Genomic DNA, 20,231 nt, shown 5'->3' with positions numbered 1-20,231 from the left:
ACTATTTTAAAGTAATGAAACTATCTAATCTATCTATCTGTCTATCTGTCTGTATTAATAAATAAATAAATAAAACAGAAATTTTGTTTGGCCTTTACAGTAGTCTATCCCTGGAGCCTATCCCATATCTATCTATATTAATAAATAAATAAATAAACCGGAAATTCTGTTTGGCAACTCATTGTCTTGATGTAACCCAGTATATTAGCTCATAATAAAAATACTGAGAACTGGTTACGATTTAGTAAAATTATTTGTGAGGAGCATATTGGGTTGTTTATTTAGTTAACAGAATGGATGTTGAAATATTTATGCACGTAGCGTACCTCATGTACTGTATTCATACACTTATTACTTTTGCATAAATCTTATTTGGCAGTGTGGCACATTTTTAGGTATTGTCCTCTGATTGTTTTTTTGGAGGCACATGGATGGCGAGGATCAGAGGAATGGAGTTAGGTGTCCGGTTCCGTTATTATTTCCAGCACCCATGGTTGCGCCTTCTTGTAGCCTACCTCGTAACCTTCTTTAACTTTCTCATCTTTGCTGAAGACCCTGTATCACACAGCCAGACGGAGGCACACATGATAGTTGTGGGAAACTGCTTCTCCTTTATCCTGAATAAGTATCCAGGTGGAGGGTGGAACTTTCTGAAAGTATTGATGTGGATTCTGGCAATCTTCACAGGACTCATTGCTGGGAAGTTCATCTTTCATCGAAGACTGCTTGGTATGTAAGCTGACCCCATTTTGTGTTTTCTGTTCGGCATATGATTGTGGTGTGTAATATGTATTAACACACTTTGTAGTTCTGCATGCTGCATAGATTTAGGCAATCGTGTACACTTTAATGCTAGATCCTGGTTTGGAGTGTTTGTTAAGAATGAGGTCTCGCAACATTTACAATCTGGTGCAGCCTGTTAAATGATTATATTTAGGACTCAAGCACTTGTGATGCAAATGGCCTTCTTGTTCTTCTGCGGATTATGATAATTTTTTGGGAGATTTTTTTCTCAGATAACAAGGTTTTTTAAGGGTCTTAGCATAGTCAAAAAGTTACAAAAATCAGCACATAGGTGGCAACCGTGGTCCTTAGGATGCTAGATGGGCTGGGCCCTGGGCATGGCACAGGGACTTCACAGCACCCTCTTACACAGTACCCCCTTATTCTTACACAGAATAATGTAAGACACGACTGATATGAAACTGTAAATGAAGTTATGATATCTTGATCAGTGTTTAAATAAGGACATAATAGAAGAGAAGTGATTTTCTTATATCTTAGGAGTGGAGAGTCCTGATGTTTTAAACTGCCTAATTTCATTAATGTGTGATACTCAAGCAGTTTTTAATAGTTTTTTAACTTGGCATGATTCTGGCAGTACAGAAAACAACCCTAACCCTTGTGTGTGTGTGTGTGTGTGTGTGTGTGTGTGTGTGTGTGTGTGTGTGTGTGTGTGTGTGTGTGTACGTATCAAATGAAACAAATTTTAGCAGTACAAAGTTATTTAACCATATTATGTGAGAGATGAAGGCTTTATTACTACTAATGACATTATTGATTTATATAATTATTTCATAAAATGAAATTTAAGTATGTAAAATATTATTATAAAACAATGTCGTTCAGATTATTGTGGCACGGTGGTGTAGTGGTTAGCACTATTGCCTTGCACCTCCAGGGTCCAGGTTCGATTCCTGGCCAGGTTCAATTCCCGTCGCATGTTCCCTCCGTGCTTGGTGGGTTTTCTCCTGGTACTCTGGTTTCCTCCCACAGTCCAAAGTCATGAGGATTAGGCTAAATGGCGTTCCCAAATTGCCTGTAGTGCAAATGAGTGTGTGAGTGTGTGTATGTGGTGTGCCCTGCGATGGATTGGCACCCTGTCCAGGGTGTACCCCACCTTGTGCCATAAGCCTCCTGGGATAGGCTCCAGGTCCTGCGACCCTGAATACAGGATAAAGCAGTATAGTAGATGCGTGAGTGAGTAAGTCATTTATTCGGATTAAAGCCTTCATGTCTTAGTTAATTTGGCTAATTCACTTCACTGCGATGATATTCATGTAAGTAATCATACAGACGCTTCATACTGTACAGCACATATCACAGATCATAAGACAGTAAACATTTTTACTCTGGGGTTTTTGGACTTCTCTTGTCAGTTTAACAGTTAGAGGGAATGTCAATGTGCCTTTGGACATCAGTGTGCATTGCTGTGATTTGTTTTATTAGAACTGTCTATTTTGTCTTTTTTTGTCTCACTGGCTTTCCGGTGTGCCCGGGTGGTGATAGCGCAGGTCCAGATCATTGTTGCCTTTTAACTATATTTGTATGCTTGATGTTGTTAATATTCTTCACTTTATGGCTCTTATATGTGAGGCAAATAAATTTAAAAGCATGGCTCACATAATAACCAACACTATCTGGTATAGTACATGGGGCTGAGGAATCAGTCAAGTATAATAAACGTTACATGACATGTTGAGGTCATAGTATGACAAGCATCCTTCTGGTGGCCTCTGCTAATTCTAACCTTGCAAAACCTTAGCAAAACTGACAGAGACCTTTTTGGACATTTGAGATAATAAACATGTAGTGAGCTTAAACTATTGAAGGAAACACATCTGTGTGTGCACATGTATGGGTCATCAATGCCGATCACTTTTGCTCTAAAAGTATTGACATTACTGAATTCGCTGCTGTATAGATGTGACTCTTCAATCCTCGTCTGGTTTTGGTATTTGGTAGACACAGTCCAGTAATATCCTGTGAATCATTTCTCAGCCTGTGTATCGAAATAGAGTAACTATTTCACAGTGAGGTCTTGTAGCCCATAATTAATCAAGTAATTGAAAGCGTTAGAGTGCCTCAGATATTTTTATTAATATGCTATGATTAGAGTGTATGAGAAATAATTACATTTATACCACAGCACTGATGAATTCTCTGTTCTGGTTGATCAGTAGGTGTTGATTTATTTTTGATTACAGCTTTGACAACGCAGGCTGCCAGGCAAATTACACGTTTATATTAATGTCCTTTTTTTCACCTTCACAATATGGCATGACTCAAATCCTAGTCTATGCCTTTATAAGCTCCTGTGTTGATTGCTACACTGTTTCTGCCGGAACTCTCTCCCTACTTAGTAACAGTATATCCAGAAAACCATCTCTCACTTAGACCAAACATTCTGCCCACATTACACACAAAGCTGTATAGGGCCGTGTCATGGGTTACCTCTATCAACTATTGCTTTCTGTGAACTAGGTCCCCAGTTGTAGACTTTATTCCAATGGTGGCAGGTCTTTTAACACTTTAATCTTTTTTCATAAGGCCTTTGTGATGGCAATGTCCTGCTTTAAACACACCTCATTGCTTTTTTTAAAATTATTGCTACTGTATCAGGCTCTCAGGAACTAAATAGGTCGTCTCAATTTACTGATTTTTTCCATCTCAAAAAACAGAACTGTTCATAGCATTTTGCAATATCGTACAAAAGTCACACTGATCGAAGCAAAGAATTTTGAGATCATATTTTAGTATCTGTTTATTTGTTTATTTCTGTTTCAAATTTGCAAAAATGTATTAACCTTTATAAAGGTTTTATGTAAACAGGAAAACATCCACTTTCTCTGTTGAAACCTTTTAAAACCTTTTGTTTATAGCTGTAAATGGCATTGTACAATGATATAACATATAGTAATTGTTACAGTTTAATGCTTTTTGTGAATTATAAGTTACGTAATATACAGCACAGTGGTACAAGTAATCAATCCTGTCATTCATTCCTGTGATTTGTTTAGGTGTATATAGGGTTTGTCTACAAGCCTCTGGATCTTCTTTATAGACACATTATTTACCTTATACACAATGAATAATATTCTGCTAGCCTATAATGTATTCTTAACAAATCAGTGTTCTGCCAGAGGAGGAGCTTTGAATAAGAAGCTTTATTTGAAATTTCCTTCTATTACAGAAAACAATACCTTACAAACCTTTATAAATTTTGTACAGAACTAGACTAGCAAGCATTCAAATGGCTTTACATCAGTGTGTGTGTGTTTTTTTTTTTACTGTAGATAGATAGATAGATAGATAGATAGATAGATAGATAGATAGATAGATAGATAGATAGATAGATAGAACTTTATTGTCCTAGCACAGAACAGGTACTCTGCAACAAAATGCAGTTTAGCTTCTACCAAAAATGTAAATTGTAGTGTATATACATGAGTGCAAATATTGGCATTGTGGAACTTTCAAGGTGCAGGTTAAATTAATACATTTATATATCCAGTATATATTATATAACAAGGCTATGCAGTGAATATGTTTAGTAGCTATATGTACAGTAGCTAAAGCTATGAAATGGAAAATTACACTGTTATAGAAAGACTTATAGGAAAATATAAGCAAGCATCATCCATAAATGATGTTTGAGTAAGATTTATACTGTAGACACTGAATATACAAAAAATACTACCAGATTATCTGTGTAACTGTCATGTGTGTGGGTATGGGTCAAATGTTTAATGTGGGTATGGGTCAAATGTTTGTAATTGTTTTTTCTGCAACTTTTCTGCAAATTGTTTTTTTTTTGTATTGTTTTCAACATTGTATATTAATACTGAAAACATTGCAATTGCAACAGAAAAAAATATGAAATTATGTAGTCAACAAAATCGTTAAATAACAGAATATGTTTTATATTTTTGATTCTACAAAGTATAGCCTTTTGTTTCAATGACAGTTTTGCACATTTTTGGCATTCTCTCAGTCAGGTTCTCATCTGGAATGGTTTTCCAACAATCTTGAAGGATTTCCCACTTTTTCAAGTGCTAACCACATGGCATTGCATGATGCAGCAAAATGTTGTGGTAGTCATGCTGGTTAAGTGTTCCCCTTAATTTTGACTAAGTCATTAACAGTGTCACCAGCAAAGCACCTCCACAGCAACCAACCTCATTCTCCATTTTTCACACGTCACAGTGAAAACCACACATTCAGGAACGGTCTGTTCACCGTCTCTACGTCTATTAAGATATGGTGCTTAGAAGCACAAATTCGGACTCATCAGACCAAAGGACAGTTTTCCACTGAACTTATGTCCATCTTTTGTGTTTTCTTTTCTTCTGCTTGTTGTTCTTACAAATTAATGTTTCTTTTGCCACAATTCAGCTCTGATGGCCTGAATCACACGGTGTCTCCTGAACAGTGGATGTTGAAGTACTGTATGTCTGCCACTACACCAATACAAACTAACTTTATATACAATATTTTAACATTTAACTGAGCATCTCGGTCATTTGACATAATTATTATTTTTAAACAAAATAATTAGCTTTGACCACAAGGAATAAAAATGTGTAAATAGTTAATCTCTCACTCACTCACTCACTCGTCATCTAATAAAACTCAACAGTGTGCACACAGGTTGGGTGGCTGCGTCTGTGACACCGTAACCGTCTATCCGTTCCCAATTAAACTGAAAACCAGCAAGGATCTCAATTATAATCTCTATTATATGTAATAATAATAATAATTATTATTATTATTATTATAATTATTAATTTCAGAGTCAGTCTGAAGATACGTGAATTACCACACAAAAGACTTTTTCCCTCCCTCTACTAATAGGGTTATATTACCCATTCTTTTTCTGAACAAGACAACTGATTGTTTAAAGCACATTAAGAAGACATGAAATGTTATAAATTATCTCTTGACAAGGCATATTTGTAAATTGAAAACCAGTCCAGATGACTACCTTGTGAATCTGATGAGAGAATCCCATGAGTGTGCCAAGCTGTCTTTTTTTTTTTTTACATAATTCAATACAAGTTATTTTATAGTTTGAATATCTTCAGGATTAATGTACAATGTTGAAAATAATCAAAATAAAGAGAGAACTCTGAACTCTGACATTTTAGACACAGTGAAGCTGCCATAACAGATAGAGATAGGGCTGGTCAGGATGCTCTCAATGGTTATAAGAACATATATTGTAATTGATATGAATTGTGTGATGAAATACAGATAAGTGGTGAAGCTTTCTGTCCAGAGATGCTTAAGTAACATTTATGGAAGGAATCTCCATTGTCAGCATATGTTTAAAGGACAGAGATACTGTGCTTTCCAGTCCTCTCCATTTTTTTTTTTTTTTACTTTAAAGAAAGAAAAAAGATGCTGGTGAGCGAATGCCTGTTTACCTTTTGATATAGATGTTAAACGACCCTAAATATCACAAAAAAACGAATAAAAAAAAATTAAGAAAATATCGGTGTGGTGTAAGAGGAATAAAACATGGTAACCCAAGAGCATGCCATTATAGGAAAATAATCAGCCCAAGTTACTGGCATTTATTTTCTCCAAATTTACACCATTTACTGATTTACTAATCATATATATTCATTATATAAAATATAAGAGAGAGATGACAGGATGTGTGGCTTAAAACATCACCTTACTTAAGCCTATGCACTTACTTTATTGTTTCTTCCCTGTTTCCTTTTCTCTGGCTTTCTTACCATCTCTACAGCTACACAATTTCTACTCCATCTTATTACCATTGGTCTTTGGCCTGTCTTTATCTTTACCTTTCAGGTTTCCTCGTCTGTTAGCCTCTGTCTCTATCCTATGTATGAACTAGCCACGAGGTGTGGCATGTTGCATCATCTGGTCTTCTAACACTTACTGTGAAGCATCCAGCCCAGACTTTCCTTTCAGTGAGCATTTTTACAAAGCCTTTATCGCCAAACACAGCAAAGTGAATAATAGGTATAAGTAAAGAGGGAGATCTTCGAGTACATTCACACCATTAAACGAGATCATATTAACAAATCACACGATCCGTTAGATACACAACGTTTCAGGCAGTCTCAGGAGGGAACAATGTGCTTTCTAATGACAGCTATGTGGCAGCTTGCTGAATACTGATGGAGGATGCTAAACAATCAAAGCCTTTTGTTGTTCATTGTGCATCCCACTTTCTGATCTCAAATGCCATAAAAAATGAGTCTGTTAGATTCTGAGGATGGATGCCAAAATTCCTACTGGAATATATGCAGAAACATGCTCTGCAGAATTATAATTCTGTGTGGAAATCATTTTATTTTATAATCTATGCTTCTCAATTGCTTTAAATTATTGAAATGGTAAATTATCAGCTTAAATAAACCATGCATAGAATTTCTTTACTAATTTAGCATATTTAAAGCATCTCAGGATGGTCTAATATTAATATACTTATACTTCTGTGGCAGCAGCACAATGCATAAACCTATGAGATGAAGAACTTTGGTTAATGTTCATGTCCAACATCAGTGTTGAACATTCTCTAGCGTTTAAATAGGATATATGGCAGAAATATAACAATATAAACCTACATAAAGTATAATCAGCTTTCAGCTGCTTGTTCCTCAGTCATGATGATATAATAATTCTCCCACAGCCAAGCAGCAGGCTTGATATTAGTGCCGTAAGTTATGCAGTCAAATCAGATTACATTCCAAAATTGTAGTACAAACTTCAAGTATTCAATGCTATATTAAAACAACTCATTAAATAATAAACAATGCAATGACTTTTGTTGAAAAACCACAAGCTGTCATTGATCCTTCAGAATGTTGTGGATGAGGTTCATGGTTGATTGTCACTGTGAAGGTCAGCAAAATTGCAGTTGCACTAACTAAGACATGTTGCAGACACAAACCATATTCACATCCCACCAACCCAGCATGCCCTTCCACCCACCCATTTAGCATACAGTATTCATAACATAGGCCAAAAGAGAAGTGCTTACTTCATTCCTTCTATCCAAGAATTTTGAATGTTTCTCATAATGTAGTTATTGCACAATTCCTGTTATTGCACATATAAATGTTATGGCACATATTTCTCAGTTATTGCTCATAGTCAATTCGCATGGATCAGTTTTCGCCAAAGGTACCCAAGTTACTGGCGTTATTTTCCATGCTTTTTGATTTGCTTCGAATTCTTAGTTGTGCTTCTTTTTTATTGTGGTTGTTGCACCATTCCTTATGTATTGTACATTATTTAAGTTATTGATATGCCGTGTAATTGCTGTAAATGTCCATAAGTGATCTGACGATCATAGGGAGCTATTGCTGACTTTTAATCATGGTTAGTGCCTTAGAAAATAAGGGACTTTTAAGCCTACATTTGCCGGAGCGTATATCCTGAACTTCCTGTTTGGTGGGAGGAGATTAAAGAGGTGATGACCGGACTGTGTGTGGGGCCTGGATGCTTTCAGTGTTAATTGGTTACAAGCTTTAATGATCCATGGGAGTGTCATTGTGGTTGTTGATTTGCTGTTCACTGGTTCGTTCCTTGGATCTCAGTGCTACTTTGCGTATTCCATCTGGCTAGAACTGTAAAGAATATATCCTTTTTTGGCATGTGGTAAAAGAAGAGATTTAAGACATGAAAGCGCACCTGAAAAACCTTTAGGAAAACTAGGAATTCCAGGAAGAATCTCATAGTAATGTTTCTAACATCTGAAAGAAACTATGCCATGAAGAATTGAGGCTGTTTTGAGAGTATAGGTACTGTAAATATCCACATTTAAAAGTATTACCTATATTTTGCTTGATTCTTAGTCAGTGCCCAAATCCCAGCAATAGGATGCAGAGCTAGTATATAGCTAATATATATATATATATATATATATATATATATATATATATATACACACAGTGATGTCAACAAGTATTTAATCACCCTGTGATTTTGCAAGTTCTCTTACTAAGAAATCATGGAGGGGTCTACACTTTTCAGCATAGGTGCATTTCCACTGTGAGAGACAAGAAAAATCCGAAAATCACATTGTATGATTTATTTAACAATTTATTTGTGAATTACTGTGTCAAATAAGTATTTGATCGCTTGTTTATCAGCCAGACCCTTTCTGACATTTTCTGACCCTTAAAGACCAGTTATTTCGCTTTTAAATAGTCCAGCTACACTCTAAATTAGTAGCACCTGTTTGAGGTGGGCTCAATGGGCTTGTATTCCAAAACACGTAAATCAAAGCAAATTGTCCCATAAGAAATAATGGAAACTCAAATTATTCGTTCCATAGTCCAAAAAAATAAATACATAAAAATAATTAAAACAAAATATTAAGTAAAAATAAAACAAATTAATCTGCACTTTACCTTTAAAAAATAAAAATAAATCCCGACAGATAAGTGTTTCCGTTTATGTGTGCAAGCGTTGTGTGTGTGTGTGTGTGTGTGTGTGTGGGTGTGGGTGAAGTAAAAGGAGAAATCAGCCCCTCCCGTCCTTCCCTTCTCATCTTACACAGTAAACCTTTCTCCTATCTTATTTGAAAGAGATAGGAGAAAGGCTCATTTGTGATCACGTGACGCTTGCATCAAAACAAGAAGCCCATGTGTAAAACATGATACTCGGTACTCGTAAACCAAGACTTGCTAATTTTTCAAGTCAAAATTTATTAAAAATCTTTGCTCGTCTTCCGGAACACTCGCAAACCGCGTTTCTCGCAATCCGAAGTTCCACTGTATGTATGTATATACTGTAAAAAAAACTATAAAGTATATATACAGTATATTTATATATATAAAATATTTATATACTGTAAATATACTCAGCAAAAAAAGAAACGTCCCTTTTTCAGGACTGTGTATTTCAACAATAATATTGTAAAAATCCAAATAACTTTACAGATCTTTATTTTAAAGGGTTTAAACAATGTTTTCCATGCATGATCAATTAACCATAATCAATTAATTAACATGCACCTGTGGAATGGTTGTTAAGATCTTAACAGCTTACAGAAAAGGCATTTAAGATCACAGTTCTAAAAACGCAGCACACTAAAGAGACTTGTCTATTGACTGTGAAAAACACCCAAAGAAAGATGCCCAGGGTCCCTGCTCATCTGCGTGAACGTGCATTAGGCATGCTACAGGGAGGCATGAGGACTGCTGATGTGGCTAGGGCAATAAATCGCCATGTCCGCACTGTGAGACGCCTAAGACAGCGCTACAGGGAGACAGGAAAGACAGCTGATCATCCTCGCAGTGGAAGACCACGTGTAACAACACCTGCACAGGATCGGTACATCCGAATATCACACCTGCGTGACAGGTACAGGATGGCCACAACAACTGCCCGAGTCACACCAGGAACACACAATCCCTCCATCAGTGCTCAGACTGTCCGCAATAGGCAGTCCATGAGGAGGAGATGCACTGCAGTACTTCAAGCAGCTGGTGGCCACACCAGATACTGACCGGTACTTTTGACTTTGAGCCTCCCTTCATTCAGGGACACATTTTAAAACATTTTTAGTTTATGTCTTATGGTGTTGACTCTTTAAGTGTTTATACAAATATTTACACATTAAGTTTACTAAAAGTAAAAACAGTTGAAAGTCAGAGGACATTTCTTTTTTTGCTGAGTGTATATATATATATATATATATATATATATATATATATATATATATACCAGCATATATCAGTAACTCCTTTTTTAACCATTATGTTTAAAGAGATTTACAAACTATTTTAATACTGCTTTCTTAAATTGTATCAAATGGCATTACTTTTAAATAGTACCTGAAATTAATACTTAAATTTTAAACAATAAGAACTTTATTTTTGCAGTAAAAGTTATGATTTTGGGACCCTATCACATTCAGTCTTCATTTAATCATTGTCACACAGATGTGCCAACTCTGTCAAAGCAAACACTGACGGCTGATTTCTGAGTTGTGTGTACTAGAGGACTTCTCTGCCATATTGCATGCGGTTTTAGATAACTACAGTGGTGTGAAAAACTATTTGCCCCCTTCCTGATTTCTTATTCTTTTGCATGTTTGTCACACAATGTTTTTGATCATCAAACACATTTAACTATTAGTCAAAGATAACACAAGTAAACACAAAATGCAGTTTTTAAATGATGTTTTTTATTATTTAGGGAGAAAAACCTACATGGCCCTGTGTGAAAAAGTAATTGCCCCCTGAACCTAATAACTGGTTGGGCCACCCTTAGCAGCAATAACTGCAATCAAGCGTTTGCGATAACTTGCAACGAGTCTTTTACAGCGCTCTGGAGGAATTTTGGCCCACTCATCTTTGCAGAATTGTTGTAATTCAGCTTTATTTGAGGGTTTTCTAGCATGAACCGCCTTTTTAAGGTCATGCCACAACATCTCAATAGGTTTCAGGTCAGGACTTTGACTAGGCCACTCCAAAGTCTTCATTTTGTTTTTCTTCAGCCATTCAGAGGTGAATTTGCTGGTGTGTTTTGGGTCATTGTCCTGCTGCAGCACCCAAGATCGCTTCAGCTTGAGTTGACGAACAGATGGCCGGACATTCTCCTTCAGGATTTTTTGGTAGACAGTAGAATTCATGGTTCCATCTATCACAGCAAGCCTTCCAGGTCCTGAAGCAGCAAAACAACCCCAGACCATCACACTACCACCACCATATTTTACTGTTGGTATGATGTTCTTTTTCTGAAATGCTGTGTTACTTTTACGCCAGATATAACGGGACACGCACCTTCCAAAAAGTTCAACTTTTGTCTCGTCGGTCCACAAGGTATTTTCCCAAAAGTCTTGGCAATCATTAAAATGTTTTTTAGCAAATTGAGACGAGCCTTAATGTTCTTTTTGCTTAAAAGTGGTTTGCGCCTTGGAAATCTGCCATGCAGGCCGTTTTTGCCCAGTCTCTTTCTTATGGTGGAGTCGTGAACACTGACCTTAATTGAGGCAAGTGAGGCCTGCAGTTCTTTAGATGTTGTCCTGGGGTCTTTTGTGGCCTCTCGGATGAGTTGTCTCTGCGCTCTTGGGGTAATTTTGGTCGGCCGGCCACTCCTGGGAAGGTTCACCACTGTTCCATGTTTTTGCCATTTGTGGATAATGGCTCTCACTGTGGTTTGCTGGAGTCCCAAAGCTTTAGAAATGGCTTTATAACCTTTACCAGACTGATAGATCTCAATTACTTTTGTTCTCATTTGTTCTTGAATTTCTTTGGATCTTGGCATGATGTCTAGTTTTTGAGGTGCTTTGGTCTACTTCTCTGTGTCAGGTAGCTCCTATTTAAGTGATTTCTTGATTGAAACAGGTGTGGCAGTAATCAGGCCTGGGGGTGACTACAGAAATTGAACTCAGGTGTGATAAACCACAGTTAAGTTATTTTTTAACAAGGGGGGCAATCACTTTTTCACACAGGGCCATGTAGGTTTGGATTTTTTTTCTCCCTAAATAATAAAAACCATAATTTAAAAACTGCATTTTGTGTTTAATTATGTTTTATTTGACTAATAGTTAAATGTGTTTGATGATCATAAACATTTTGTGTGACAAACATGCAAAAGAATAATAAATCAGAAAGGGGGCAAATAGTTTTTCACACCACTGTACATAAGGAATGGCACAAAAGTTGTAACCCTAAATAACATGACCTTGGCATATACCATTTTAAGCACACATTTTCTCGTTTCATTTTTCGCATTACTTATACCGTTTCCTTTCTTAATTATCGACTTGACACACTGTCATGTGCTGAGGCAGTGCGTGTCGCAGATTTGCTTTGTTTGGATGTGTAGTGTCAGTGTAACAGTGTGTTTGAACAGGTGAAATAGGGTGCTTTGAGCAAGAGAGCACAGCTGCTGTGTGGTGTGTTTGCACACACCTGCTGTGTTCTCACTGCTTAATTCACCACTCAAATTGGCTATTACTTTCGTTTCCCAACATTTTCTGATGTCCTGATTAGGCACGAAGTAGGAATTGTGTAATTATTCTCGTCAGGAGCATTTGAAGTGTTAAGAAGCAGCTGAGTTTGCATAAGTGATTCTAGATGGCATCACTGACCTGGTACCCATACTGTAGCTAATAAAATCATATTCAGGTGTTGAAGTAGGCTGTTTATCCAGAGAGTAAACATTAAATCCCTTCTGTTGATTCTTGTTGCACATACTGTATAGAAAGAACAGGTGTTTCCGATGTCCAAAAAGAAAAGCTCATAAATAACAAGCCTACTGCTTATAAGATACAGGATGCCTTATGCTCGCAGTGATGCCTAACTATCATAAAAAAAAGATTTTTGCTAGATGTTTTACAGAAAATTTTTGGTAGATTAAAATATGCACATATTAAACATCTGTGGTCAACTTCTGTTGTGTTTTTACCAGCAGTATCCTGTAACAAGGAGAGCAGACAGTGGTATACCTATCCCTGATTAATCGATGTGACCAGTGTCTTCTGTCCCAAGGGTCAGTTGTGACATTAAACCACAACCCTTTTTACAACATGATGAATGAATTCTCTCTGGCTGAGTCCATGGGGAGCTGGGCACATGTAGACTGGGGTTCAGTATGCCTGAATTCTCCCTGCACAGCCAGGAAGCTCCCAAGAGAAACACACAGACAATGCCTTGACATTTAAAATGTTTCAAATAGCCTAGATAGGCTTATAACACTTGAGAGCATTGAAATATAATTAATGTGGTAAGGAGGCAAGGTTATTCGTATTATTATAAATTATTATATTATTCGTATATATTTTAAATCTACTGTATATATTGAATATAATAATTTTCAAAAAAATTAAGTTATAAAGTTTTTGTGATGTTTTATTTAAATATGTTTTTCAGTACTTAAAACTGCTTGAAAAAGAGCAAAAATCCATACAAACTGGAGTGAACTGATTGAACTTTCACCTCCTGTATATTAGATTTAAAATATATACTTGATATTTTAAATATATACAAATATATTGAAATATATTTATATACAGTGAACACATGGTATAATTATACAGTCTCTGTCTGCAAACCAGCAAACTTAAGTTCATTCAACTGCATTTAAAAATCACAAAGAGAATAGCAGGCACTATAATCAGCGTTATAAAATATTTATTTATTTATTCACCATAATGAGTCCATGACATTGAAAAGCTACTCTGAAACACCTGAATCCTACCTTTGGATACTCTAAAGGGCTGAATGTGCTGATTCTCCAACAGGTTAAATTTCCATAAGAGTTTTTCCTTCTTTTATCATTCCATTTAATGTTTTCTATCAAAAATGGGACAAGGATGGATATTCCACAACATTTCAATAAGCCTCTAAAAGCCTGTGCTTGATGACAGTGTCATTATGAAATTCAGTTTCAAGAGAAATGAGAAGGCTTTTGTTATTCAGTTTTCAATCATGGGATTTTCTTCCATTTGTCTAAAATGTAAGGCACAATGTGAGTCTGTCAAATTTTGACATGTTTCAAAGTCCAGTCTTTTACAGACATAAAAATAACCTGTAAAATATGAGAGAGGCTGAAACTTTTCAGATATCATTTTTTGCCAAAATTTAAATCCATTGGCACAGTCTATGCACACTCGTGGCACAAATCAATGAAAAGGGCAGTTAGTGGTTGAAACGTTACAGTTTTAGACTACTAGTGAGAAGTGACTTTTGGGTATCTGAGCAGAGAACATTATGACCTCAATCACTTATTGTCTATACTGCTTTATACTATATTCAGGGTCACGGAGGGCCTAGAGCCTATCCCAGGAGACTTAGGGCATGTGGTGGGGTACACCCTGGACAGAGTGCCAATTCATCGCAGGCACACACTACGGGCAATTTGGGAACGCCAATTAGCATAATCTGCATGTTTTTGGACTGTTGAAGGAAACCAGAGTACCCGAAGGACACTCACCAAGCTCTGGGAGAACAGGCAAACTCCATGAACACAGAGAGACGAATTGAACCTGGCCAGAAATCGAACCCAGATCGTGGAGGTGCAAAGTGACAGTGCTAACCACTACACCACCGTGCCGCCCACATCATAACATCTTAAGTCCAAACACTATTGCCAGGCTTTGTTAGGATAATAAGATATGTGCATGTAGGGTCAGTCATAAAACACCACCCCTCATGACCCAGGGTTAAAGGCCTTGCTCAATGGACTTTGTGGACCCGGGACATGAACGGCCAACCTTTTTGACCAGTAACCCACTGTGTTAGTACAGCCACAAAGGGCTTGTAGACATTAATTAAAAACTATTTTGCTGGATCTTTAACTTAATCATTTTTTTTTTTTTTTTACTTTTTTTTGCCATTTTGTGATTAATTCTGCTGAATTATTTAAATGTAGATCATTATTTATTTCGGTACAGATAGACAGCACCTGAATAAAGGGAACAGGACCTGAATTTACCACTGTTAAAAGAATTTTTTCAGACTCATTTCCCTGCAAGACTTTTTTTCACTCTCACAATGGCTCCTGAACCCCCACCCTCCTGGTGTCCTTGCAGCACAAGCGTGCCATGGCCAACTTCTGCCTTTTCCATCCCTCCTGGAAACGTTGGCTTGCAAGAATGTAGAGAACAGGATCCAGACAGCTGCTTACACTGCACAGCGCCTCCAAGAACTCATAGGATGTATAGAGTGTGTTCAGGTTTTCAGTCGTTACCTTGCCAATTAATCGCATAAACACTAAAGTCACAATCATGATGTGGTAGGGAGCATAAGACAACAAGAAAACCACCAAAGTTGCCGTGATAAGAATGAGAGGCTTCCCATTTCTGCGGGGAGCCAAACTCTGCCTTTTGGAGGCCTTATTTCCTGGCATGCTCCTCAACACCTTTACCATCTGAGTGTAAAAAGTGCCCATCACCACAAACGGCAGCAGGAAACCCATCAGCGCCCGCATTATCGAGATGATTGTCACATAAGAGAATGAGGCGTGGATTTGGTCCATGCAGAATGTAATATTTCCAGGGTGACTGACGTCAAAGGTCATGAGCAAATCAGGAATAGACCCCAAAATGAGAATGATCCAGGTAAAAACGGAGCAGAAGCAGGCCTTTTTACCGTTCCACCAGCGCAGGGAGCTGATCGGATGGACCGTACCAGTGTAACGATCAAAACTTATCAAAGCCATGAAGAAGATGCTACCATACACATTGATGTTGAAGAAGGTCTTCTTAAACTGGCAAAAGATATTCATACCTTTTATATGTGACGCAGGCTGAACTACGGTGAAGAAAAGATTAAAGGGCAGCAAAAGTAGCCAGGCTATGTCGCACAGCGCCAAGTTTAGCAGGAAAACCGTCCCTGTGTTCCACGGTCTCCGACAGCATGTGTAGTTCACAATGGCCGCCATGTTACCCAACAACCCTACAGGCAGACCAAGGACAAATAAGACCAGCAGGATAGCGCAGTACCATTTACCATCGCTGAACTGACTGCAGAATGGCGTGGTGTCATTGGGGAAATCCAGGAACGCTTTCTCATCATGTTCTGTAAAGAAATATGGAGATGGAACATGTTCCCATAAGATCTTCCTCCTTCACAGTTTATTTATATTTAGTCACTTATAATTAGAGTTTTAAATATAACAATAGACTGTGATATTTTTTCCTCTTCAGGTTTTGTATCATACCCTTTTACAATATTTTTAACATTGACATTTTAGCAATTTTTCAAAATAAATCTTTATGCTCCATGTAAAATGATGATACAAACTGCAACTCACACTGACACCGATTTCCTAAACGTCAGATTAAAAAGCATACGTTATGTCTGAATTGTATACACTATACATTTGTCTATATTAAAATTTTGACTATCCATGGTCTGTTCTAATTGCTTGCGTGTTTGTAAAAAGTTGAATCCTTACCAGGATTGTAAGAGTTATTGATGAGAAAATGGATCATGCTGACAGACCGCTGCTCTCTTCTCTGTGTCTGTCTACCAGCTCCACCCACCACATCAATCAACAAAGAACTGTGTGCGCATGTGTCGGTGTGTGTTTTAAGGATATGGCACTGGTACTGTATTAATGTGTGAGTGTAAATATTGAGAGGTGTGATCTGTATGTATTGAACCATGAGCATCCACCGTGTTAGTATATATTGTACCATTTTACTCCATACTTAGTTAATCTGAATTTTCAGGACTTACGAGGCATTTATAAGTAATAATCTTGTTTTTAACACACCTCAGTAACCGATTTGTCAATTTTGAAGAGTGTGTTATAGCCAACCACTAGAGGGACCTAGTTGCAAAGGGATCAGTTTTTTTAAATCATTTATTTATTTTTCCAGTCAAGCACAGGATGTCCTGATTCCACCTGTATCATTTGTATTGCATTACAGTATACTAACTTATACTGTGTCACTGTGTCCTTTAACTCCTGTTCTATTATTTCTAGTCAAAGCATCGTCATCTGTCATGTTGTCTTTACAATCTTCTACCACAACTCTGTGCATGTGTGTGCATAGAAACCATGGACCTATACTCATGCAATATAAATATACCAATGGCAAATGAGCCATTTGTCTACCTTTGTCTACATTTCTTTCTTTCTTTTTTTTCACTATGTAGCTTAAAATGCTGATCAGTTCTCATCCTCCAGTCTGGGGTCACACAGAAGGCCAGAATGAATAGAAGCAGATGGCTGATTACTCTACCATCAAAGTGATGTTTGTAATCATATTTAAAATGACAGTGTCCAACACACACACACACACACACACACACACACACACACACACACAGTTTGCCCCCATGGCTTGTTGGAAATTTTTATTTGTTCGCGTTCCCTTCTCTCTTTCTCATCTGTGTGTTCCCCTTTTACACACATTCACACTTAGACAAGTAATCAGTCACATCTACACACATACCGTTCACCTCCACTAGAGCTAAGTCTTTGAACGCCCAAAGCAATTAAGTTCATTCATGCAAATCAGTCCAATTATGCAACTAAGACAGACCTTGAAATTACCCAAACTGGGCTTAGCATAGAATGCAGGGAAATGTTTGGGGAAAAGTTTAGAAGTTAAGAGTTTCAGAGGAAGTGACTTATTACAGTATAGATCATTTTGTTCATAGTGTTTCACAGTCAATAAAAGCACAATAAGATGCACAATTAAATATATTTGAAGTTTCATGGTTGACTAGTGGTTAGTGATGCTGCCTCTCACTTCCAGGGTTGGGGATTTGAATTTTGCCTGCTGTCAGTGAGTGTAATTTGCATGTTCTACCCTACGGGTATTCAGGTTTCCTCTCACAGTCAAAAGACAGGTGGTTGGCACCCCATTCAGGTTGTACCTGGGATAAGCTTCAGGACTCTACACAGAATAAGCAAGATAGAAATTATATCCAATCATGTTTAAAATAAATAAAAATCCTGTGTTTTAGTAAAATACATTTATTTAATACTATTTATGCTGTTCAGAAACTTCTTTATAAATTGCATAAATAAACCCTATAGATCTGGGTGATAGAAGTAATGATGATGTAATGTAAAAATGTAAAATGTGGCACCTATTGAGTTTATATGAAAAAAAATCAGGCTGTACTGTATATGATTTCCCTAAAGGATACAGTTGAACTATTTTTTATGCAAGCGTAATAGAAAATAAATACAGATATTGTTTTTTTCCTTTCTTAAGTTATGAGACAAAAATATTCGGGTAGAAGAGTATCGCAAACTGATAGAGGATATTTTGTGCATGCCTACTTTATATAATTACAAGGAGGTTAAAATGCACAAATGGCAAAATATTAAGCCAAATTGTTTGGGCTATGTAAGTCTGAATTTTGTGTGATTTTGCAAAAAGCTATAACTCTGTCTCCCACAGTTTTGTCACAATGCATAAATCATCCTGAAGTTTGGTTGTAGTTATTAAAGTATGAAGATTAGTATCAATGATATTTTGGTGAAAACAAATATAACTCATGCTTTGATGTGATTTTATAGTAAGTCAGGCAAAACATTGTTGCAGCAAATTAAATCAAGGAAAAAAGTGTTGAGTTTTTGTGCACATCAAATGCTTTTTTGTTACAAAGATGGATGTTCATGAGAAATGTTATAAACAAAACGAAACCTTTACTTTACAGCATCAACAGGACTTCTTTTCTATACTGTTAGTTTTGTTTTCACTTTAGTAGTTGACTGCAGCCTTATCATAGTGTCCTGCTTAATATCATAAACTGCATAAACTGACCGCATATGTCTCCATTTATGGAATGGAGCAGACAACCCCAGATAAAGCAACAACAGCCTCTCACACACAGCAAGTGCATCTCATCTCTCTTGTATGCAAATTGCTCATACATCTTTTAAAGTGTTGTAACGTTATTTCTTTGCTAAATTTTCTTTCGAAATATTACCACAAGTGCATCATGGCAGCAAAACCAGGACTAGTAAATGCAGGACAGGACATTACCACAGTGCTTAGGATTCAGTGGCCCATATAAAGTAACTGTAGGTATATAATATGGTGTCTGAACAACATCCAAATTGCATATTGTCCTATTTCATAAAATTTTTCATGCACATAAAGCGATGCATACCTCTCATTTGGTACTAATGGGGTGACTGCAATGGCAGTAACAGAGTGTAAACAGCTTCATCATTCTCCAAATCTTAATTAAATGCATTTAGCTCACTTACTAGTTCGAACCCACAGGGGGCGCAATCCAGTGTCTTCTTGTGCCAGTCCCAAGTCTGGATAAATGCAGAGGGTTGTGTCAGGAAGGGCATTCGACGTGAAACATTTTCCAAATAAATCAATGATGCGAATCACGAATATAATTCCCATACCGGATCGGCCGTTAACAACGACCGCCACTGGTGCTGTTGACCTACAGGGTGCTGGTGGAAATTAGGCTACTGTTGGTCGAAGAAGCATCCCCAGAGGTGAGAGAGTGGTGATTGGTGCAGACTTCAATGGACATGCTGGGGAAGGGACCAGAGGTGATGAAAATGTGATGGGCAGGTTTGGTCTTCAGGACAGTAATGTAAAAGGACAGATGGTGGTGGACTTTGCAAAGAGGATGGAAATGGCAATAGTAAATCCTTTTTTCTAGAAGAAGCAGGAACATAGGGTGACATATAAGAGTGGAGGCAGAAGCACTCAGGTCGACTACATCTTGTGTCGACGTTGTAATCTGAAAGAGATCAGTGACTGCAAAGTGTTGGTGGGGGAGAGTGTAACCAGACAACACAGAATGGTGGTGTATAAAATAACCCTGGTGGTGAGGAGGGAAGAGGATAAAGGCAGAGCAGTGGGCAAAGTTGTGGAAGCTGAGAAAGGAAGAATGTTGTGAAGTCTTCAGGGAGGAGTTGAGACAGGCTATGGGTGGTCAGGAGGTGCTTTCAGTTGACTGGACAACTACAGCCAGTGTGATCAGGGAGACAGGTAGGAGGGTACTTGGTGTATCATCAGG

At 37.3% G+C, this 20,231-nt stretch overlaps 1 protein-coding gene across 1 annotated transcript in view; it reads left to right on the top strand.

The window, feature by feature from the left end:
* The first annotated feature begins 431 nt into the window (after window positions 1-431).
* Window positions 432-20,231, top strand: part of tmem117 (transmembrane protein 117) — a 60,184-nt gene continuing 40,384 nt past the window's right edge. Inside the window, exon 1 of the mRNA XM_053514008.1 lies at window positions 432-729. Within this exon, the coding sequence (XP_053369983.1) occupies window positions 432-729 (298 nt within the window). The remainder of the gene's footprint in view (window positions 730-20,231) is intronic.

Source organism: Clarias gariepinus, chromosome 2 (genome assembly GCF_024256425.1).
Source record: "Clarias gariepinus isolate MV-2021 ecotype Netherlands chromosome 2, CGAR_prim_01v2, whole genome shotgun sequence".
NCBI classification, from domain to species: domain Eukaryota; kingdom Metazoa; phylum Chordata; class Actinopteri; order Siluriformes; family Clariidae; genus Clarias; species Clarias gariepinus.
This window is presented reverse-complemented; position numbering and strand designations above follow the sequence as displayed.